The following is a 24285-nucleotide window of genomic DNA, read 5'->3' on the forward strand; positions in this document are numbered from 1 at the left end:
CTCCTGGGTGAAGGGGAGGAAGGAGAGGTTGTTGTTTTGTAACAGCTACTTTCTTCAGAATTCTCTAGAGCAGGGAATGATCTCTGCTAGGCCCTGATAAGAGCTATGGGCACCATTTGGGCTGAGGCCACCCCAATTTACACTGAGGGGTGGGCTGAGAAGGCATTTATGATCCTGCCTGGGGTTTTTTTGTGATTCCGGACTGCTTGAGTGCTCCAATCTCTGATGTTTCTGTGAGTTCTTCCTCCCTCACCAGCTCGGCCTTGAACATCTAACACCAGGAGCTACAGAGAGAGAGACAAAGACTCCGAGCAGATTTAACTCTTTCTTAGCAACATGAAGCTTCTAGAGCTTAGCCCTTCTCTGAGAGAGTAAGGAAAGACAGAGTGAACATAAGGAACAACAAGATGAAGTCAGCAGAGCAAGAGTGAAAAGACTGTTGGGACAGAGGGTTGAAGAGTTGGTTGTTCTTTTCTTACTTGAGCCATGGAAATGAATTCTATATTTAGGTCATTCCTTTAAATCATGGGAAAGATATGCATTTGGGGAGATGATTGTTTTAATTTGTGTGTAGATTTAAGCAAAGGTGTTTGTGGTGAACTAAGTAATATCCTATAAGATGCTTGAACACAGATAAAGATGAGAAGACCCCTGCGCCAGTGAGGAAGTGAGAACATACCTTCGTACCTTGAAGTGAAGAATCCTTTGCTTTGGAGTTATTCATCTTTAAAAGCTGACACCCCAATATGCAAAAGTCTAAGACCCATGACCCATAAGCAGCTTGGGAAACTGCTCCTGGGAGGGTCACAGAAGCAGTTTTCTCCAGGCAGTTGTTTTTGTCACAGTTTAAAACCCACAAAAGAATTGTTCTAAGTTGTCAGTGGGATCCATGACTCTAGAAGATACTCTTCCCCTAATGAATTGATGAAAGACTATTACCAGATAGTGAAACTGACTGAAAATTACAAGTTTTGTCTCTTTATGTTTTTTTGTAAGAAAGTGAACTGTTTGTAAGGGGAGGGGAAAGTGGTTTTGAAGTTTCATTCTGTTTTAGGGGTTTTTCTTTTCAACTTTCTTTTTTTTTATTCTTTTAGTGTATGTTAATAAACTATTTGTTCATTTTTAAGGTTGAGCCTGCTTTGTTTTTCTCCTAGTCTCTCTCCCACAAAAAGAGTAAGTACCAAGACCAAAATTTAGTGAACGTGAAACCACTACAGATGCACAACTAAAAATAGTCTCTTGAAAGACAAAAATATTTTAGCCCATCACAGACTGACAGACATCCTTGAGGTAAAACCAGAATTTCCAAGTATATGAATAAGGAAAGGATTATAACAAATTTTCTTACATTCTGTGAATGTTAAATTTTCTGTCACAGAAGATTTCTGGAGCTCAGTAAATATCTTTGTTCACTTTCAGAATTCTTTAGTTGAGAGAAATTCTGGATAATGATTATAACTGAAAGCTAGTTCATTAATCTCTCTGTAAAACACACAATCCTAATTCACCTGTTGGAGCTATTTGTAAATCTGATTTATTGAAATCCTTGAAGAAGGGTCTGTCAGGATTTCACAGCATTGAAGTTGTAAGGGGTTTTCCATATTTCCTTTGTTGCAGGCTGAGAAAAAAATCTCTTCAGTTCCCTAAAATCATAAACCACCTATACCTCAGTCAGCATTCACATGTAGAGGTTTCCTGCATGTAGAATAATCAGCGATTGACTCAAGTTCCTCAGAGACCAGAAGACATCTAGCATTCAAAATGGAGTCTCCTCTTCCTCCCATGGCAGCTTTTCCCTGTAGTTCTGCACTCCAGAGTAGAGCTCATTTAAGCAAAAGTAAGCAGCCCAAATCATTGTATTATTACTACTACTATTAACAACAATAGCAACAACAACAACAAAACAACAAAAAAACCTCCCAACAAAACCAACCAACCAACCAACCAACAAACAAACCAACCCCTAACCCGATTTCTATTCAAAATCTAGTAGAGATACATGCAACTGAACATACTTTCCAAGGCAGAGGAGGTACTGATTATCTAAAACATTTAAGGGGTATTTCTAAAGTTTAAAATGTCTTTATAAAGTTGCATCTAAATTTTTCTAAATAACAACGCACTGGAACAAAACCAGTGATTTCTTAAGTTATCCCTGTCCAGAATAAAACAGGCTGAACATATGGTTAATTTTAAACACAGATGGAATTAAGCATGTGCTTCAGTTCTTTTCTGAGTCAAAAGTAAAAATTTAAGACCATAGCTATGTAATACTTTGCCATATTGCAGCCGAATCAACTAAAATGTTGCTGTCATATTCTTTCATATGATTTTAATATCCTGCTTGAGCAGAGGGGTTGGATTAGTTGACCTTCAGAGGTCCCTTCCAACCTCAGCCATTCTGTGATGCTGTGAACACATAGAGATGAAAGCATGTTAGTTATATACTTATTCACTGTGTAAGGAATATAAACCATTCTCATTGTTTAAGTTAATAGTAAAAAAAAAAAACAGAAATATTAAAAGGCAAATGTGTCATTTGGATCATTCATTTTTCTTTATTGAGCTTTGATGAAAAACAGTCCATTTGAAATATTTCCAGCAACAATTTCAATTCCAAATGCTCAATACAAAAACTTGGTATCAGAGTTCAAACATATAAAGTTACATCTCATTATAATTTAATATTTAACAGCACTAATCATTTCTGATTTTTTCATAATTAAGTTTACAAAAATAATGTTACATTTATAAAATAAATCAGCTTTTCCCAATAAATTACCGTGGTGTTCTTATTCAAAAATGTAATATATCATACAAAATAGACAACAGCTTTTTGTCAGATAAAATACCAAAGTATATCTTTCCTCCAGTACATTTTGGCAGTGAGTGAAAACATTTTATTTTACACTTGATATCCAAAGTTCATTGTGAAAAACAAACTAAGCTATTATGCACATCTCTTATATAAGGCAAGGGTGGCCAGCTTAGGGACTGATCTTTATTTCTGATTATATGTTTTTAGTCAGATCAATACTGCCATGTTTATGCAACTGACTTCATCTATCTGACCCAGTAAATTCATGCAGATCCACCTAGAGTCCAACACTCTTTCTATGACAAGTACACAAAAGTGAGCCCAATCACTAAACTTTTGGGCTGCTCAGTATCTCTCACACTTGTTTTACCTTTGTGTATCACTGTAAAGCATTGGTGGCCAACTTGTAAAAACAGTGCAGTCCGGATACCCTTAAAGTTAATGGCAAAACTTCGGTACCTTATTCTGCCATAAAAACTTATACTAAAAGGAACTTGTAAAAAGAGCAATGCATCAATAAAAAACAAACAGTAAACAGCAAAAATAAAAAGGACCTAAAAAGCAAAATGCAAACATTAATAGCAACTGCATACAAAGAAATGACTTTAAAATAACAAAGAAACACAGTGTCTACCTTGTGGTAAGTGCATTCTCATTAAAGCTTTTTGAATGGTCAGGTCAGATCAGCATTTATTGTGTTGCATTTCCTGCCTACAAAAATGTATTTGAAGAATCATTCCAGATTGTTTGAGCAACTTTTATAAGCCAAGGGAGTAACCGCACCATCTCTGGATACTGTGATTAATGAAGGAGTCTGGTTCAGGATGATCAACATCTCACCTTGAAGAATTTCTGACTCCACTATGTTTTCTCTTTGCAACAGTCCAGGAAAATGCAACATATTATTACCTCTTTTTTGTCTGTTTCTCTCTAACATATCTCCTGGTAGAAAGTCTGCTTTAAAGCACTAGACCATTGCTGCCTGGAATAAATAAAATGTGCAAAGTGGTGGTTTTCTTATGATATTAGTATTGTATGAAAAACATATCACTTCATGTATCATAAAAGATTACTTTCACAAATCGTGAGTTGTATAAATGCCCCAAGTGAGCATGTGAGCATGTGTCACAAAGTCCACTTTGTGCAAATTCACAGAGGGTCCAAATCCAGATGGGTTGTTATGGACTCCAGACAGAAAGCCTAGAATGTTGAATCCCCAGACTGGAAGGGAAGGAAGAGGTGGAGAAAGAAAACCAAGAAAATCACAGAAAACCAAGTCATCCCATGTTTCTGAAAACTCTCAAAAACGGAGAGGATGATGTATGTGAGTTGAAAGGGTGTGCTGTCTTCTGGCTGTCTTCTGGCTTGGAATACCATGGCTCAAACCAGGAACACCTAGAGCTGAACTCAGACACATTTGCCACTGCAATTAGTAAGCCATACCTCTCCAAGCACAGAGCTACTACATTAATTACATCTTTTATGTAGGTGAATTTTAGTGATTGCTGAAACATGCATTAACCACCCAGTTAGACAAATAAACACAATGGCTACTCACAGTAGTAAATCTAACATCACCAAGTATACTCCAGTCAAATGGACTAAGACATGGTCCTAGTTAGACCTCATTGTGGTCCTAGTTAGGCCTCATTGCAGTCTTCAACTCCCTCGTGAGGGCAAGAGAAGGGGCAGGCACCGATCTCTTCTCTGCGATGACCAGTGACAGGACCCAAGGGAATGGCCTGAAGCTGTGTAAGGAGGTTTAGGTTCGATCTTAGAAAAAGATTCCTCACCCAGAGGGTGGTTGGGCACTGAAACAGGCTCCCCAGGGAAGTGGTAACAGAAAAGCCTGGCATAGTTCAAGGAGCATTTCCACAACCCTTTAAGGTACATATTGTAACTCTTAGAGATGGTGCTGTGCAAGGCCGGGAATTGGACTCGATGATCTTTGTGGGTCCCTTCCAACTCAGCTTATTCTGGGGGTTCTGTGATACTCTCTGCACCCTTAAAGAGAAGGGCTGTGTCCAAAGAACCTGGTGAAAACCAGTCCCTAGAACCAGGTGAACCCATCCCTAGACTGGCCTAATTCCCAAAGTGTGCCAATAATTTTTTTAGGAAAGTACTAGTTAGTCCAGACCAAAAAGCCTACCAGTCCTTGTTCTAAGTATTTATCAATATAAATGCTTCAGCACTGGCCAACTGACTATATATAGACATAATATCTATAGATGTTCTATTTATAAATTTTAAGTAGTTCTCAAGCATATTCACGCAGGCAGGCCTTCTGCTTCACACAATCTGTTAAGTAGGGAGGAGGAATCAATGTTTTTGTTGAAATTTTACTTGAAACAGATGGTCCTTTCAAATCAGGGTTTTTAAAAATAGTTGGGCTTTTGTTTTTGTGTCCATTAAGTATGCACGCTTTTTTTTTTTTTTTTTTAATTTATGTGCTTTTTTGGTCACCTAATGTTCTACTATTAGTGGAATCTTGGCGTTTGCCTGAATAACCCACTTTTTCATGTCTACAATTCACAGCTAAACAAGTACTGACAAGTTCCATTCCAATGAAAAAATTATATACACATCTAGAACAATAATATTAAGACAACAACTAAAACAGGAAATAAAAACATGAATCTGTGCAGTTATAAGATCTAAAAATAATATCTACCTCTATACATATTTGTCAGACTGCAGTGTCCACTGTTACAGTTGTATGCAGTAGTCAGAACAGCATTATTTTTCAAATCATGAGGTGTTTTAAGGAACACCCACTTAGTAGTGGCTGCTGAGGAAATAATTTCCTTTATCAACCTGAGATTTTAAATGTGCAAGTGTTCTATCAATCTATCTAGTGCATGAAAAGGAAGGGAAGGAAGGAAGGATAAGACAGAGACAGAGATAAAAATATTATCACAATGGTTTTTGTTTCAAAATAGATTGCTGTGCAATGACTGAAGCCTGATTTGCAGACATTTTGTATTCTTGACCAGAACCTTGTGGAGGGGAAGGTAATGGAGTTTCTGGAGTTGCTGAAAAAAAAGAACCATAGAAATAATTGAGTATTTTTATAGCCTGGTCTACTCTACATATACATACTACTGCACTGAAAGGGAGTCCTGTTGCATGCTTGGGAAAGAGAGTGCCTTGACATGCTAGGGAAACAGGATATTTTAATGATCAGAATTTTTAGTTTATTAAAAATTGTTCATGTAAAAACAATGAGAGATCAGAATATGCTGGATTTTTAAAATTAAATTAAATTCAGGTCAAAGTCTGTTACTTAACACCATTTATATACATACATTTTTAATGCACAATTATTTTAATTTGAGAATGATGATGAAATAGGTCTATGAACACTGACAGACCACCATTCTAATTAATATTTTAAAATGAAACAGTGAAATGTTATGACAGAAGGCTAACTTGCAATTACTTACGTATCTGTTCTGTATGTACAGGACCAGACATTGAACTTATGAGGACAGTTTGGCCAGTTAATGGATCTTGGGCTAAGTGAGGATGCATTGGATGATGCAGATGACTGGCATCATTAGAAGTACCTGCAAAAATAACATGAGCACATGTTGTTGCCAGTACCTTATACTTCAGTAATTACATTTCCACAGAGTAAATATTTTGATTGGGAATTTGAATAATTGCCTCTGCGTATTCATTAAACAATTTAAGCAGATTTAAAGCATATTAAGAACTGTGTTTATTTTCACTGTTTTGACTGGAATAACAGTGTATTTAATGGAATATTTCTAAGGATTCTTTCATCTGCCTAGGAAATTGTAGCATAAGCCAGTAGTTACTGAGAAGTGCGTAGCAAAATCTGTCGTAGGACTAACAAGATGAAACACCAAGACAAGAAGGCTTTAGCTAACAATTACACAACATAAAAGCACAGACAGTGAGTCAGAGTGGTAGCTTAGATCAGGTTTCCCTCAACATCCCAACGTGCTAAATTTAACATAATACAAGATGGTAAATTTAACAAATTGTTAGCTTACCTCCCAGTAACATTTCCTGAAGCAAACTGTCAATTTTAACAATTCCAAATAATTTAACCAATTGTATCTGCTCTATCATTTGCCAAGTGATACTTTGGAGTGTAGGCAGTAGAAGAAGAAGTTCTCCAAATCTTCCTCTGGAGTCATACTGACGGTCATTAATATAATCCTCTAAACTGATTTGGACTTGGAATCGCATATTCTTAATCTTCAATGGATTACTCAAGCCTTTTGCATCTTAAAAAATGACAAAAACTTAAAGTCAAGGCATATTATGATTTGGGAGGAGCATCTTACTGTTTTTCATTTTATTCTTTTCCATTTAGCTAGATAACATGAAGAGATGCTATATTAACAAAAAATAAATACGTTCAATACATTCACATGCAAAACAAATGAGAGATATTTTTGTACAAATACCTGGATCAAAAAACACAATTGCTTTCAAGCAAGCGTATTCATTGTCATCTATTTGAATTTCCTGGAAGGGACGCACTAATTCATCCAGAATCCGATTTGCCACTCGGCAGATCTCTATTTCAGTGCTGTTGCGATGAATTATGTAATTGTTGCCTTAGAGAGAAAGAGTACCAACATATGAATTAATAGAAACATTTTGATGTAATGGACTAGATGAAGCCAATTTTCAAAAGTACATTTCATATTGGTTGATCAAGTTAATTTTTTTTTTTTTTTTAAGTAATAACTCTCCCTTGCCTCACACACAACTTTTCTTTGCAAACAGAGTATATGTGCAAATTATCGCTGTCAGCCAGTAAGTAATCTGTACATATAAGTATGTCAACATGTAGTTACTGATTAGTCCACAGGACCAAAGTTGGTATCTGAATGTAAAAGTATGAAGAAAGTAGACCTTTATGTTTAACTAACAGAAAAATATACTAACAAATTGATCTTAAGATGTTTTCTTCCCTGATTGAAATAATATATCCCAAACTGAATTACAAGGACTTGTCAATAGACAAGAGGAGACATGCTTCTTTTTCAAATTGATGTTTCTGTTGTTCCTAATAAAATGCAGTAGTATTGCAAAATTTTCAGTTAAGATTTAATTTTACTTAGAGTTTTTTGGGTTTGGGTCTTTTTAAAAAAAATATTCCTTTTGGAGGTCTCCACTATGGCCTCTTAATTCACCTTCTGAAAAACACTAGGAATATTGTGGAGCTTTCAGAAGCCACCATGCAGTTTTTGAAAGAAAAACATAATTATATCACAAGAGATACATTAAAAAATTACTCATAAAACAGATACCTGCCTCCAAGTATCAACAAAAAGACTTGAAGCCTTAAATTGTTTCTTCTTTTGGTATATATGCTGATGGTCATGATATATAATTTTCTTACTATTATTTTATCATTGTTTTCCTTATTATCTTATTACTAACCTAAATAAAATTGCAATTTTTTTTTCTTTGTTTGTGTCTGTTAATTTTAGTGTTAATGTTAGTGAAACTGTATCTAGGGAAATTACTACCTTAAGAAAGCCATTTGTACAGCTTTTATCTTGAAAGGATTGCTGGTGAGAGAAACACCTCCAGACCAAGCCCTCCTTTCCCTTTTAATGTTTTAATATGTGTAAAAATAAATTGAAGCTAATTTAGAGCTACAAAAAGGCAGACCCAAAGAGGAAGGAGAACCAGTAGCAGAAAATGTCCTTGTACCACAGCACCAGTGAAGAGATAAGTCTGAGTCCATATTTCATATAGTCTTGCCTCACATCAAAAATCCTGTCCAAGACAACCAACAGACTTTCTCAGGAAACAGCCCCAATGATGATTATGTCTAATGAGACCCTTTTTGTCAGAGTACATGACTCTCCATTGTATGAACTAGAAGACATGCTTCCATCCATGACAGGCACGTTCCCTTTATATAACCCAGCCACTTCAGCTGACCGAAAATACGCTCCTGCTGACTTTCCTCGGCACTGTGCCATGGATGCACCCATCTGCTGCACGGCAGGGACAGCAGGAATGATGTTTACATGGTGGCCATGTGGGGACTGTCAAAGAAGCAGTGAGAGGGGTTTGGGAAAGTGAGTTGCAGGGAACAGGCTATCTAATATTTTAGCCAGTAGAGTCTTCTCTGAGTTTGAAGGACTCCTGAGAAATTTCTAGATAAAAGAATTTCATGAAGACTGAAAGTAGTACATGTATAACAGGCTGGCTGCTCCTTTCCTAAGCAAAGGGAATTTTATGATGTTTTTTGTGGTATTGTTGTTTTGTACAGCTTTTTATATGGGAAAAGGTGCAGAAAAGACAATAATGTAAAGAGACAATTACCAGGAACTCCCTTAAATTGTGGGTTCTGCTATCCAATGGACTTTTAGCTGAATTAACCCACATGAAACCATCCACCTGCTTTTGCTAGAATGGGACACGTGACATTATGTCATTAATAGCTATTTAGCATTTACAGAATGCATTGCTTTGATTGTGCCAGAACAGTTGTCCCACTTAAGTGACTACACTGTTGCTAATGTACTATAACATCATCATCAGTAAATAAAACAAAACCAATATTTACCTAAAAGTAAAATGTCCTTATATGCCATGGACCGTTTTGCTGCTCCAAGCAACAGGTGCTCTCCAGCATGTGCTCTTAGCAGGGCAACCTCACAAAAAAACAGCAGACTCATTAGGTGACAAAGCAGTAAGTTTCAATAAGAAACTTATTGAAAAGGAGAAGAGGATACATATTACTGTGTGTTAGGTACATGTTTAAGACTGTTGAGATTCCAAAGTAAAATGCAAAGTGAATGAAAAAAATCTTAACACCATAAAAGCAGCACTTTCTAATTAAATTGTAGATTCTCTGACTCTTCTAGCATTCTGTCTAGATTTTAAACAACAGGATCTGAAAAAATACTTCTCAATAAATACACTACCTGCATTTATTTCCTAGTGTACATTCCCTTGACAAGTTTTCTCTGGTATTTTTAGTTGACATAAAGACTCCAGTGGGCTGGAATGAACTGTTACAGTAAATTTGATTCTATCAGTGTCTCATTTTTCTCTTGAACTGAAAATTTATGGTGGCACTTAAAAGAGATTTTTCCCAACAAAGACAGCTATGCTAACAGAGCCACTATTGTCCACAAAGAGAAATCCCAATTTGTACTGGGTAGGAACTTGTGTTTATTAGTTTACTCTTTGTCACCTATTTACTTTCCTCTGGTTTTAATGTATGCTTGAAATTTCAGCAATGGCCTTTATTTACTCAAGAAACTAATTTTTTGACAAGTAATTCTAATCCAAGTCAATAACTTTAGGAGAGATATAAAGGCACACAGCATCTGGGTAATACTTATCTGTTAAGATTTTTTGGGTTCTCAGTACAGTTACCTTAGCTGCTTCGGCCTTCTCTATGGTTTGTAAATAGGGCTGACTCCCAGATCAGGAATCATTTTTTTCAAAACCAGATGGCTTATTTTATAACTGAATACACAATGCCCCTTAGAAACCGGCTATCACAAGAAGTGGCAGGTTTATCTCTCAACATCTTTGTCCTTACTTTTCTAAAGTACTTAAGGTTTCAGAGTATTTCCCAACATGTACTCTTCAAGCACAGCAGGGGTGTTTTCAGCCTATCATTCTAAGCTGATATTTTAGTTTTAAATGTAGACCGGAACATTTAAAGGATATTTGATACCTTCTCTTTTCCTCCATGCTATATTAACAATAAAAGCAGCAACATTTTTTGCTTGCTTTTGTTGCCTTCTTGTAGCAGTGTCATTAGAAATTCTCTTTCACATGAACAGAGTTTTAACTTCAAGTATGTTAAGCTTGTGTACATATGTGCTCTGTGGGTCTGCAAAGACATAATTTAACTCCTTTTTTGGGGAGTCTCCTGTGGCCAGAAACACATCCATATTCTTGATGGACCATATAAGAGGGAATGATTCTGTTCAAAATCAAGGATCACCTAGCACTTGCAGGATTTTGTTAAAAAACTGAGAGACTGAAGAAGCAAAAAAAGAAGAATTTACACAATTCAAGTTCAAAGAGTGATTTTCAAGATGAATCAGATTTTGGTGTGGAATCAAGGGATCCCAAGCAATGAATTAATCTCCTGCTGAGGCTGCATGTCAGAGAACCGATCACTACAATGTGGAGATACTGGTTCTGGGTTTGCCAGCACAACCTACTCTGAAAGCCAGTGATATATTAGGATATATTAGGATAGATATGATGATAGATCACATCTCTGTCATGAAAACCCTTATGAATTTTCAAGATTTAGTGCTTTTTTCCCCTTACATTTATTATATACAATATAATTTTAGTACATTGTATTGTATGAAAGATTATTTGCTATGGATTGATATCAGCATGTTTGGAATTTGTTTGAGATTCTAATCACTTTTGGTTTTTGCAAGTAGAGAAGACTTGCTTCAAATTAAATAACACTGTCTTAAACCATATTATAATGAAAGGTGAACATGAAATAAATACTTTTTAAGGTCAGAAAAAAAGTTCTGCTTCCAAAACACTACAGAAAGAGCAAAACACTTAAAGATGTGCTGCTTTGCTGCTTCTTTTTGTGCATGTCTTTTCAGTTGTGGTGGTGTTATTTAAAAACTTTAAAAAAAAAAAAATTAAGAGGGTAGGTCTAGTACTCAGCTCTATTTGTTCAGACAGAAAAGAATGAGTGCTTCATCATGACATTTAAATATTGAAAGAATAACAGAGCAGAATTTTTTTTTTCCCTTTGGTCTCCTCTTATACCTGGTCATCGAGTGGTAGTTCACAGAACCCTGGAATATATTTAGCCCATTCCACCAGGACTAAAAGTTGTTGCTTCATAGATTCACAGACATCACTAACACCAGCAATTTTCTTAACATTTATATCAGTGCTAGCACCAGGACTGGAGATTGAGATCTGGCCATAATGAGAGAAAAAAAAATGAACTATGTTAAATGTCATAAAATTTTATTTTCACTGGTTAACAGCATATTGAAGAAAAAATCACAGCAGTAATCATAGATATTCTTCAGAAATTCCTTGACAATATGAACCATTACCCTGCACGTAAATTATGTATTTTTCTTTCTCATGATTACACGTATGTATTGCAATTTGCTAAAACTTTAATCATATCATGATACAGTATCTTCTTATTTCAAAATGCTATTTTTAAACATACTAATCTCTATTGATTTGGAGAAAGGAGATGGTTTTGTTTATTATTCCTTTAAAATGGTTGACATTTACCTAATTTCGAAAAAAAAAAGCTCATAGTGGCATGCAATAATAATAAGGGATAGAGATATTAAGAGAAAGAGAATGACAAAGGGATATCATGTTCTTCTAGTGTAAAGATAAGTATCATTAACTTTAGAAGGTAAAACAGGGGGGTTTTAGTGCCTGGAGGAGAATGGTTTGTAATGATGAAGCAGTGGTATAGGCAGAGGTCTGAGATATTTCAGAGGAAATGTAAAGGATATGAGTGTGCATTAGACCACCTGCAGGGAACAGTGTTCTCTGAAATGGCAAGAGAGCAATATCTTTCCGGGCCTGAAGCTGGGCACTTCTACTGAGCCAAATCCTGGAATTCTTTATGACTTTTCAAGGAAAGGAACAAAACCAGGTTTTTTCTTAAGTCGGGGGGGAAGCCAACTTAAGATAAAGCATAATCTGGGAAGGTAAGGTCAGTTTATAGTTGCTAGGCAACTATACTAGGCAAACAAAAAGAAAAAAGGAAGCAGAAAAAGGAAAAAAATGAAAAAAAAAATAAAAAGGCAACAAAATTAAAAATATGGAAAAGAGGAAAAGGAGAGGAAGAGGAAGGGGAAGGGGAAGGAGAAAGGAAGAGGAAGAGGAAAAGGAAGAGGAAAAAAGGAAGAGGAAAGAAAAATAAAAAGGAAAAGGAAAATATAAGTACAACAAAAACAAAATTAAACCAAACAACCTGCAAAGCCTATGAAACTGACTTTCCCTTTATGTTTTATTACCAAAAGCATACTCAGGAAATTATGTAGCATGACTATGATTCCTCAGGAAAATAAATTAATTGTTTGGTCTTCCAATACCATGTTCCTATACTTTTCAGAATGGTGGAATATATTTAGGTTGATTCCTACCAGTTCCCCTTCATTCATACATCCATGTTAAACCCCACAGTGGGATCTGTGGTGAAGTCCCTTACCCTTGGGTAGTCAAAAGGAGTTGTACTTCTGAACTAAAGCTCTGTGCTTCTTACATAATTCAGTAATGTAAAACACCGAAAACAGCTTAGATATTTATGTCACTTAACCAGCTGAACAATAATTCTCAGGGAAATACAGCAGCTAGGCAGGTGAAAAGTTCCTTAGACACATAATTCAAAGTCTACCATGTAGGAAAGAGGTTAGAGGTATTGCGTCTTTGTTGACAGAGAATGTGTGAAATCTATGCTATAATCATGAATCCATTTCTGGCATCTCCTCTACAAAAAGGAGGTTGAAAATACTGATATTCATTCAGGTGAGAGCTACCAGTGTGTCAGTCTAGAAAACCTTCAGTACAGAAAGACAGTAAAGAAATTCAGTAAGTTTCATTTTTTTCCCAGAAGAGTAAAGGGGTCTTGATCATGATTCAAAGGTACAAAGAAGACATTTCTGATAGTAGGTCACACTCTGTTCTACCTGAAAATTATACTAACCATGCACCAACTGGAAGATAGTAGAAAAAGGTAAGGAAGAGGTAGATTGTTTAACTGTTAGACATTCTGACCCATGAAGTTAATACATTGTACTTCCCTTAATATATTTTAATCAAAGCTATTCATTTTTATAAATTACATCTTACATTAAAAACTACAGTCTCCATGCTGAAATTACTTAGTTAACTTCTGCTGGGGATTTGTGGGATGACTCTCATGGAGTTCACTATGAACACCTAGGATTGCATCTTGTTGATAATGACATGAAGCATTGAACTTTTCAATTTCTATTTCTCTATTGCTTTAACCTGTCTCTTATTTATGGGGCACAACACAGGGCTCACTGACTTGATAGAATCATGGACTAGGAGGGACCTTGAAAGATCATCTAATGCAACGTTTTATGGGAAAGGAATCCTAGAGATTATCTAACACCCTGCCCAATTGCATCTTGAAAATCTTCAGTGATGAGGACTCTACCACATGCCTGGAAAGATTGCTCCAGCAATTGCTCGTTCTTACTGTAAAAAAATTCTTTCTTATATTGAGGTGAAATCTTTCCCAGTGTAATGTGTACCCATTAATGAGTTGATGAACATGACAATATAACACTGTATTCCAGTTGCTCTGAAAACCTTCAGGGACAGATGCCTTTACTGATATGAGAGTCCAGCCTGCCCTTTTCATATTTATATGATCCTGGAAGCCTCTCCCAGGTCTGTACAAAAAAAAATTTACTTAGACAATGGATGGATAGACTGTAATGGATCTTAAGGGACAAAAGAGCTAATTTTCCTTATTTAATATAAGCATTTCAAAAGAGATGAATACAACCCTCTTTCTCATTTCCCAGCTGAAGTACATTTGGGACACTACTACCTCCTCTAAGTCTCTTCTCAGGACTGAACTCATCTTACAGACCTATTCAATTCAAGGAAAAACAAGTACTTTTAAGACTTCTTTGTTTTTCCATCATGTAAATGGTGTCTCTTGGATTTTGGGGCCAAGACTGTATCTTAATATAAGCTTGACATGGTGGACACAATTCTGTTCTACTAAAACACACCAAATATTAAGTACAATAAATTTGTGTATACACAAGGAGTTGTTTTAAGCCAAGAATCTACTGTTTGAAAAGAACTTTGTGCTATAAACAGCTGAGGATGTGATTCAGTTCTTATTCCTGAATTGCATATACCAGTTGGAAATTATTAAAGAGTATTATAAAAAAGCACAATAAGCAAGTTCAAAAAAATTACTAAGAAGACAAATATAGCTATATTTTTTATACTGTATAGGTATGAAAGGTAGGAAGGTACATTATGTTCATCTAGTCTGCCCAGACATGCAATATGTGCCAAAGACTGTCACCCAGTAATTCTTGCATCAATTCTTTACAGAGAGTTCCAGCCTAAGGGAGATGCTGATAAAGGATGAGATTACAAAACATTTGGGGATGTATAAATCAGTCAGCATGAAATCATAAATGTGGCAGTTAAATTCTAAGCAAGTTAGTAAGAGGTGCAAGAATGCAGAATCAATGACCATGATTTATCTGTGGTGCAGAAAAGAACTGGAGACTGTTCCATTCAGCAATTGATTGGATAGGGAGGAAAAAAAAAGAAAAAAAGAAAAAAAGAAAATGAAGTTCAGATGAGACAAAGAAAATTTAAAAGCGAGATGTGAATAGACTCTGTAGTTGGAACACTTCTGTTTGCCTTACTTATAATGTCCAAGGATATTAAAAATGGGTTTTTCAAAAGAATGTAAGGAAATGAGTGTCTACATCCCTCTGAATGTAATGGCTTTGGACAAATTTTTTCCTATGTTTCATGGGAAAGCCGGCTTAAAGGATAGATAGGTGCCACCAGCTGCCTAAGACAGCAACTGATTTAAAAGCAGTAAGAACCATAAACCTTTATTAAGAAAGGTGCCTAAGACATATTGTTCTGGACAATTTTTTTTTTTTGACTATGCTTTAAGAATGTATGCTATTACCATTTCTTCCATTGAGAAGAGGAAGCTGTATGCATTTTGGAAGTAGAAAAAATAATCTCAATAACCATTTTCTATATAATAAGAAATTGAAAAATATTTAGTTTTAGTAAAAGTGGTCTTAATGTCACTAAATAATTTTGTGATAGATCTCAGTACCTGGCGGGAGAGTGTCTCGGCTTGTGACAATGTGCTAATAGAGGGACTGTTGCAGCCATCAAAAGTGTTTCTTCTCGTACTTATCCTGTCCCGTTCATTTTGTACAGCTGGAAAAGAATAATCATCTCATTTATTGACTTGTAAACACTGACACTGAGAATAAGTTCAAAACTTTACTAGATTTCAGAAGATAACTCTAAGAACTGAAAGGTATGGCATTCTAAGAAGATGATCTGCTCTTTAGCTCTGAGTGATGAGGAAGGATGGTAATACATGTTTATAGTCTCTATCAGAACATTACTTGCCTGTAAAAAGCATGTATAACTAATTGCAGATAGACCCTGAATCATGAGCATTTCTGTCACTGTCTTAATTACAGTCAAACCTCTTTCTTCCTTTGAACTTGAACACATGGTCTCAATTTCAACTAATGTAATAAGTCAGGCTTTGTGATAACAGATATGACAGATAGCAGAAATGGGTATTTCCAGGCTGCCAAACAGGTCAAGTGGACAGCATCATCACTGAAAAAAATCTCTCTCAGAGGAAGTATGAAAGCCCTACTCATGCTCTGCTGTGGGAAACAATGAAACAGGAATGTATCAATAATTTAATCCACCAGCAAGATAATTTTGAAACTTAAATCTCATGTTCCTCCTCAGTAACATTGCATTCCTAGCCACTTTAAGGAACATTAACTAAGTTAAAAGGGGCTGGGGGGGGCGGAGGGAGGGGGTGGGGCAGGGAACAACCCAAAAAGCAGCACACCAAAAAAAGTTTTAGAAGAGTAAATTCAGTAAGTTTTGCCTTGTGGGGTCCAAAACCAGGCATTCAGAAGAGCTTTGGATAAGGAATCTGTAATCAGCACATACATGACTTATGAAGCAAGAGGGTATACTTTTAAACTAAAGGAAGAAGAAAAAGAAAAATAAAAACTAACAGTCAGATCCTTTCAAAACCTAGATCATATCTAAGATTATGCCAAGGAAAATAAAAATAGGGGGAGAAAAATAATTGTGCTGACAGAAATCTTTCTATTGCATGAGGAATTTCACTGTCTTTTAAGAGCAGCAGCTTAATTTCCAAAAATGCCTTTGCTATTTTGTGGGAAACAATCTGCACTACTGAATGCAGTAGAAGAGGTTTCAGTTAGAAAAAAACAAAAACAAACAAACAAAAAAAACAACAAAACAAAACAAAACAACTCTGTGAACTGAGTTGATTCAGGGTTTATCTGAACAATGTAGACAGTTTATGCCAGAGGTGTACTAACTTTTTTGCAGGGACACTCACTGAAAGGTCCTTTTATTAAGGTCACAAGAAGAAATCTTGTGTGGTGCTAAACACACAGTATGTTGTAGACAGGAAAGAAAAAACATAACCTTTTGTAAAAGAATGCTGAAACAAACATCCAACGCTGAAACAAACATAGATAATTAAAATAAGTTCAGCACTTTTAAATTAAAATTTTAATTAAAATTAAAATTAAAATTAAAATTTTAAATTAAAATTTAAAATAAGTTCAGTTTAGCAAAAATATTAAGGTACTCTGACAATACACCCATTGGTGGTAATCAACAACCTGAGAGAACCTAGATGTCACTCTTGGTTTAAGTGATGGCTGAACTAGATGAACTCCAGATGTCCCTTCTGAGACAGACTATTCTTTAATTTCAGGTTTTGAAAGTCTGTAAAGCTCTCCTATTTGCAAAATTTCTAGGGATGTTGTGTATACACAGATCTTCCCCTTTTCTTCACATCAGACTGATAACATGTTAACAATATACAGCATGTTACTGACTTAATGGCTCAAATTCCAAAAGGCTGAAGTATCTTAAAGGAGATCCACAATGGCAGGCAAACCTATTTCATACCCTGTGTAACACTGTTTTGAATACCCCCATCCAGCTTCAAGGAGAAAAATCCATTTTATCGCATACGAATAACTCGATCGTACTGCTACAGGACAGATACTTAAGAGTATAAAGAAAATGCCTCCTCTGTACAGACAAAAAGAATGATAGCCATGTTACAAGGGAACTAAGCATTCACATTTCAGACTGGACTGCAGGCAGATGAGGTATGCTCCAAACAAAAAGGGTATCAAAGTTTGTGACAAACCACTTTTGAGTGTGTATTTGAAACAGATAAGGACATCTTTTGCCTCTACATCATTATTTCCTTGAAACAACTGCCCAAGCAAACAAAAAAACCCTCTAATATTTGCACTGCCCTTCTTTCCCTATTGCTGTGCTCCTGTGGTGATCTGGTCCTTCCAGTTTGACAGAAGCATCACTGTGCCACATGTTTCTCATATCAGTGAGATGCATAAGTAGCAATTTTCCTATATTAAGTACCAGGGAAATTAGATTTTTTGTTAATTAATGTGGACATTCCACTGATGGCTACCACTACTCTTCTCACTACTTTTTCACTCAACTTCACAGTTGTTTGTCTGGCTTAAGTGTTTCAAAAGTGTAAATTTAAGAGAAGAACCAGTAAATTCACTCTGTCATTACTTAGGGCAGATAGAGATTGTACTACTCAGGTTTGGTAAGCATTTTAAGTAAAATCTCATTAAATATTCCAGCATATGGCTTAATATGTAAAAATCAATGAATTTTGGTGCCAGAATTAATGAATTAAACAGTTACAAATTCACTTTAAATCCATGGACTTACTAATGTTCCAAGTGCTAGAACTGTTTAGCCACTTGAAAGTTAGAAGACATATATTGCACTTCAACAAAAAAGGACTTCCCCATTATGAAGGTATTGTAGCAAATTTTCTATTGGTTTATTCTGCTGGAGTTTTTTAGAATTTTTATCATATTTCAAAGTCAATTCAGAATTCTTTCTCTTTATATATCAAATAGTAAATTACTCAATTACCTTCTTTTTTCATTCCTGCTCGAAAACACTTTTTTAAACGACAATATCTGCATTGATTCCTTTTGTCCTTGTCAACAATACACTGTCGGTTGAATCTATCAGAGACAAGAAAAGGTAAATGTATATGGAATTAATAAAGTAACACCCTGATTACAAAGAAAACCAACTAATCTGACCTGCCAGAATAATGTTATAACTACAGACTTTCTTCTTCAGTTGCATTGATTATTCTTCTTTATTAATCAGTTTTGAGAGGTATTTCATACCTGCTAATTTTCCAGGAATATATGCATCTGTATAAACACATGTATGCATTGCAATAGGCAAGTGTGGAAAATTTTGTTGCTATGTACATCATTTAGACCTCAAATGATTTGCGGTATGTCAGTAACTGGCTGCATCAAATGGCAGCGGAAGAGAAAAAAAAAGATGAAAAGCTGCAAATAGGAAAAGGAAACGAAAATCAAGGGAAAAGCCAAATGTTTCTGGCATGGAGGAGCCCCCTAGCTGCAAAACCATTACCCTTGTCTGGCAATGTTTACTCCTGGGAGATAAAAGTGAGCAAGCTGCATGTTTATCACTAAAGGTGGCAACCTAAACAGGAAATGAGAGGAACCAACACAATGAAATAAAGACTGGAGGAAATACATGAAGCATGACACTGTAAGGTGGCTTACCCAGGCTATTATGCACATCTACAGGTATGCCTAAAGTGAATGCATATGAACCATTTGCTCTTCTCTCTGTGTAGGTCTCCCTTTCTTTCTTTGCATGTGTTTGTTAGATAAAGAGACTCTGCAAAAGCAGAGCTCTTCCTGAAATCACTTATGTCAGCTCTTGATGCACCACTTTAGGGATATGTCCATGCTATATCACTGAGCCATGTCTATAAGGGAAAGGTTTCCTTATTAAGAGTATTATGCAACCATAGTGTAGGAAACAACATTTCCAGTAACAAGCCATCCTTATAAAAGTTTTATTGCCACCCCCATTGCACAGGGGGACAGAGAATGGGGGCTTATAGTCAGTTCACCACACGTTATCTCTTCTGCTGCTTCCTCCTCAAGGGGAGGACTCCTCTCAGTCTTCACTTGCTCCATTGTCAGGTCCCTCCCAAGAGAGACAGCTCTCCAAAAACTTCTTCAATGTTAGTCCTTCCCATGGATTTAGTTCTTCATATGGGTGCTTTCCATAGCATGCAGTCCTTTAGGACTGGGTTGCTCCAGCAATGGGTCCCCTGTGGGGTCAACAGTCCTGCCAGAAAACCTTCTCCAGTGTGGGCTCCTCCTTCCATGGGGCCAAGAAGTCCAGCCAGAGGCTTGCTGCTGCACAGTCTTCCCATTGGGTCACATCTTTCCTTCAGGCATTCACCTTCTCCAGCAGGGGGTCCTCCATAGGATGCAGGTGGATATCTGCTCCCCTGTGGATTTCTATGGATTTCACAGGGACACCTGCCTCATCAAGGTCTGGACCATGAGCTGCAGGAGAATCTTTGCTCCAGCACTTAAAGTACCTCCTCCCCTTCCTTGTCCACTGACCTTGGTGTCTGCAGAGCTGTTCTTCTCATGTTCTTACTCCTCTCTTTGGCTAATTCTTTTTTTTTCTGCACAATAATTATATTTTCTTCTTATCCCCATAGGCACTACCACCATTGCTGATAGGCTCAGCTTTGGCCATCTTGGAGCTGGCTGGCATTGGATTCACCAGACACAGGGGACACTTCTGATAGCTTCTCACAAGAATCCATTCTTTTAGCCCCATCACTACCAAAATCTTGGCATGAAAACCCAATACATCCCTTCAGTGATTTGTTCAAATTCATTGAATTTTCTCTATATTCTCCTCATGAGTCAAAATGGACAGTTTATGGTCCTGAGCCTACACAGATAATTTCATCAAACATGGTGCAGTGTGATATTTTGGGCACCATTTGGAAATTAACAGATTGCCATGCAGACAGATGGGAGAAATGGCTCTTGAAAAGACCTGTGTGTCACACCAAGTGGGAATATGAGCAGATGTGTTCGTACAGCCCTTAAGACAAGACTCATAAATCTTAGACTTTCTATTCAGAAACTACCTTCATAAGGAAAGAATTTTAGAAAACAGTTAAGAATTACAGTTTTCACGTTGCAGTGAAAATATAAGCATTTAAGCATTTTTCCTTTTTTTTTTTTCTCCGGGAGATGACCCTCGTAATCATAAATAGAAGAGTGGAACAGCTTCTGAGAGACGTAATGATATCAGCAATATCATCAAGCACCTGGAACATAGTTTCTGGAATGTGCAATATCAAGCAGAACTCCTTAAGGAAAAGCAGAGAATCCCCTGACATAGTTTGAAAATTCTGTTAAGGTCAGAATATAATTTTTGCTTAAATTCCTTAATTTAGTGCCTGTAGTTGAATTTTTGAAATACCTGCATGAATAGACATGGTTTTTCCTTATGCTACGTCTAAAAAATCCCTTGCATCCATCACAGCTGGAAGCACCATAATGTTTTCCAGTCGCTCGGTCTCCACATATTGCACAGAGACTACTGACCCCGTTGTCAGCAGCATTCATGTTGACAGCTTCTCCTGAACTGTCTGAAAAGAGACAAGAAAATACATAGTTATGGGTAAGACTTCCAAAAACCACCCCATGAGCAAGTTTTACCTGAACAGAGACCTTTTCTGGCCTTTTTTCTTTTAATTGCCACTTACAATTTATATAGCATGACCCATCTGATTACATCTGGTTCTTACTGACATGAACACTTTCAAAGTGATAGAGATGTTAAAAGAAGAATTTATGAAGTTCATAACAACAAATAATCATGTTCTAAACTCTTTTTAGTGCAAAGGTTAAAATTAAAGTGCACTTCTGCATTTATAATTACACATATTTTTCTACTAACATGAAGAGGAACTCTGGCACAAAGCAGTCTTAATTGGTAAAGATCTCATGTGTCAGTTCTTATACAAGCTGGCAATAGCTGGCAACTCTCATACAAAGATTTGTGACATTGAAAAAAAAAAAATAAACAAAAAAGAGAAGGGGTTTGTACAACTTATTAAAAAAAATACATGCTAACATGTCTGTTATTTTTGACAGGAGCACTGGCACAGTCTTTTCTTGCACAGAATATTAGCTACATGATTAACAATTAGTCACTGAATATGGTAAACACTACTGAATAAATTCATCTGAAATCAAACCAGATATATTTATTCTTTGAGTCACAATGTTAACAGACAACGTGTTCAAAGAAACAACTCCAAAATAGCTTTTTCTGTTTTTCTTCTGGTTTAAATGGAAGGAAAACATGCCCTAAGCATTTGTAGTCGATTTTTCCAGGAGAGAAAAGAGTGCCACATGAATTAGATATGCAAACATGAATTCAAAAGTCAAGTACATGAATTCATGGACAGTATACAGGATGAGCAGTAAAACTGTTAATATTGATACACAATATTACTCACATTGTATAGATCCAACTGAAATGTATAACACATATACATTATAAAATTTTCATTGTGTCCCACAGAGCTTAGAAGTTAGAGTTCTTTAGATAGAGAGAGAAGCAACCTTTCTGTTTTGTTTTGTTTTACAGAACTGTAATTGATAGGAATTACATTAAAAAATTATTAAATAAAGTTAATCTTAGAAGAACTCAGTTCTGTAAAGAATTTATTTTAATATATATATATATATGCACAGGAATACTTATTTTCTTTGGTATTATTCTGAAAAAAAGTCTAGAAAATTTGCCTGATGTTGAAAAATTCTCTGATTTTAACATAACTGTGTAATCTGCCTGAATGTGGCCTGTTAAACTCGTCTAAATGTTCCTAATGAATTTAAACAGCTAGAGAAGATAGATACACAGGAAGGTTCATAAGGGGGAGTTTTCAGTTCCAAACCAGCACTGTAACAAGATAGTGTTTTTATAAATGCTGTAAGAAAATACTTAGGCCAAACTCTAAACATAAAAAGGCTGCACCTGATAACTAATAATTATCAAGCTAATCACTTACAGTGATAATTTAACCAGCTCTATCACCAACACATAATGCAACCAAGCACAACCTCCCTAATCTGCCGTCCCATTTTATTTAACATTAACAGATCCAAAAAACATGCTATTCAGCAAAAAACAAATGACCAGTGAAATACTCATATTAGAACAAAAAGCAGAGAAGTCATCTAAAGTTATACAATCATTGTTGACCACTAAAAATTTAGTTAGCACATAAAGTTCTGGTTTTTCTTCCTAAATCAATAACCAAATCTACCCTTCTGTTTACTAAGCTTGCTGTAATTTAACATCAGAAATTTAGATAAAACTTGAAGACCAACAATAAAAACCTAATTAAGTTCTATATGGAAGGAATATGTGGTAATGCAGGTACTAAATATTTTTCATGCAAATCCATGCAAATCAGTGCATATTGGTTCTGCCTTTTAAAAATACAAATGTATTATACTTTAAGACACAATAAACTAATATTTTTAGTGTATTAAAAGATTTGAAAGGCCACTTTTGAATTGTTAAACTTGCCCAATAATTTTATTCTCATTTATTTTTTTTTGTCAGTACTCGATGGCAGAATGAAATGGTATGCTTTCTATTTCAAGCACAAATTATTGACAAAACTCCTCAAAAATTGCATGTATAAAAATCTGCCTAAAGTGTTACATTAGCCAAATGCAAATACTTTTTCTCCACTAAGCATTATTCTCTAGAAAGCCAATGTGATTCTTTTTAAATCACTCTTGTGCATATATACACTTAGAAAGGCTAGATTAACACTTAAAAAAAAATATTAGTACAACAATTACAAACTAGGCATCAAGAAACAGTAGCTATTTTTTTCACAAACCTCTGGATAATTTTGTCCTTTCCTACTGAAAGTTATATACAAAATATACTTCCATGTCCAAACTGTCAATACTTGTTATTCATTTGTCTTACAGTAAATAAAACAACTGCTGAATTGACCATTTTTTCCCCTTTGATTAACTGACTGGTGACAGTACAGCTATTTTATTATATATAGCCTCTCTTTTATTTTCCTTAAAGAATTATAATGTTACTAACTCAGAGTCAGCAATGAAGTGTAAGAGAGCAGATTTGTAGTTTGAAAACAACCCCCAAATGCTCCATTAATAAAACATTTAACTAACACCTTATAGCATTACTAAACTTCACTTTCTCTGTTAACTAGCTTGAATTTGCCTTACAGGGCAGAACTCACCATTGCCATTATACAGTATCTGCATAGTTTCAAACTCCAGCGCTGTATATGTTGGATCTAAAACTTCACTGTAGTTTGCCATTTCCATGTCCAGTATTGGTTCTGAGAGCCGCATCATTGAATGCAAAAGCAGTGGAAAAGCTGTTCAGATGTACAACCTTCCCATTCTGTTTCACAGTGATTGATAATCCGAAGTTAACTATAACTGTGTCACTTACGTGCAGCAAGGGGAGGAGCTGGAAAACTGCTTCTGCATGCTGTATTTTACCTGTTGGTTTTTTTTTTTTTTTTCTTTTATGATATAGTGCAACCCTTCTGATAATCTTGGAATGCTTTTTGAAATAATCTTATCAGGAATTGTATAGGTTCCAGTTGTTGCACGAGCCCAAGGACGCGCACGCAGGAAGCTTCCTATCCCTCATGCTTTGCTGCACATTTTGCTGTCAATGTGTGGTACAAACAGTTCTAAACAAACTACTCTGGTTGTTCTATGTAGAGA

General features: G+C 35.9%; 1 protein-coding gene across 1 annotated transcript; it reads right to left on the bottom strand.

Moving 5' to 3' along the window:
* Nucleotides 1–5731: 5731 nt before the first annotated feature.
* HNF4G (hepatocyte nuclear factor 4 gamma) lies at nucleotides 5732–23921 on the bottom strand. Its single transcript, XM_040071231.2, has 10 exons — nucleotides 23787–23921; nucleotides 20966–21134; nucleotides 18548–18642; nucleotides 15657–15763; nucleotides 11585–11740; nucleotides 9384–9471; nucleotides 7258–7410; nucleotides 6838–7074; nucleotides 6262–6384; nucleotides 5732–5850 (listed from the first exon to the last, which is right to left on the bottom strand). The coding sequence occupies exons 1-10, from the start codon at nucleotides 23902–23904 to the stop codon at nucleotides 5732–5734; spliced, it is 1365 nt and encodes a 454-aa protein (XP_039927165.1). The 5' UTR covers nucleotides 23905–23921.
* Nucleotides 23922–24285: the final 364 nt, after the last annotated feature.

The sequence above is a fragment of the Hirundo rustica genome, chromosome 1 (assembly GCF_015227805.2).
Source record: "Hirundo rustica isolate bHirRus1 chromosome 1, bHirRus1.pri.v3, whole genome shotgun sequence".
Classification (NCBI taxonomy): Eukaryota; Metazoa; Chordata; class Aves; order Passeriformes; family Hirundinidae; genus Hirundo; species Hirundo rustica.

Bases quoted from the DNA above. Each gene is read 5' to 3' on its own strand.
- HNF4G (XM_040071231.2), bottom strand. From the start codon at position 23,904: ATGATGCGGCTCTCAGAACCAATACTGGACATGGAAATGGCAAACTAC. The intron at 11,741-15,656 runs GTACTGAGATCT...CATTATGGCCAG, and splicing joins CCGAGACACTCTCCCGCCAG to ATCTCAATCTCCAGTCCTGG. The intron at 9,472-11,584 runs GTATAAGAGGAG...TTTTTTTGTGAG, and splicing joins AACTACCACTCGATGACCAG to GTTGCCCTGCTAAGAGCACA.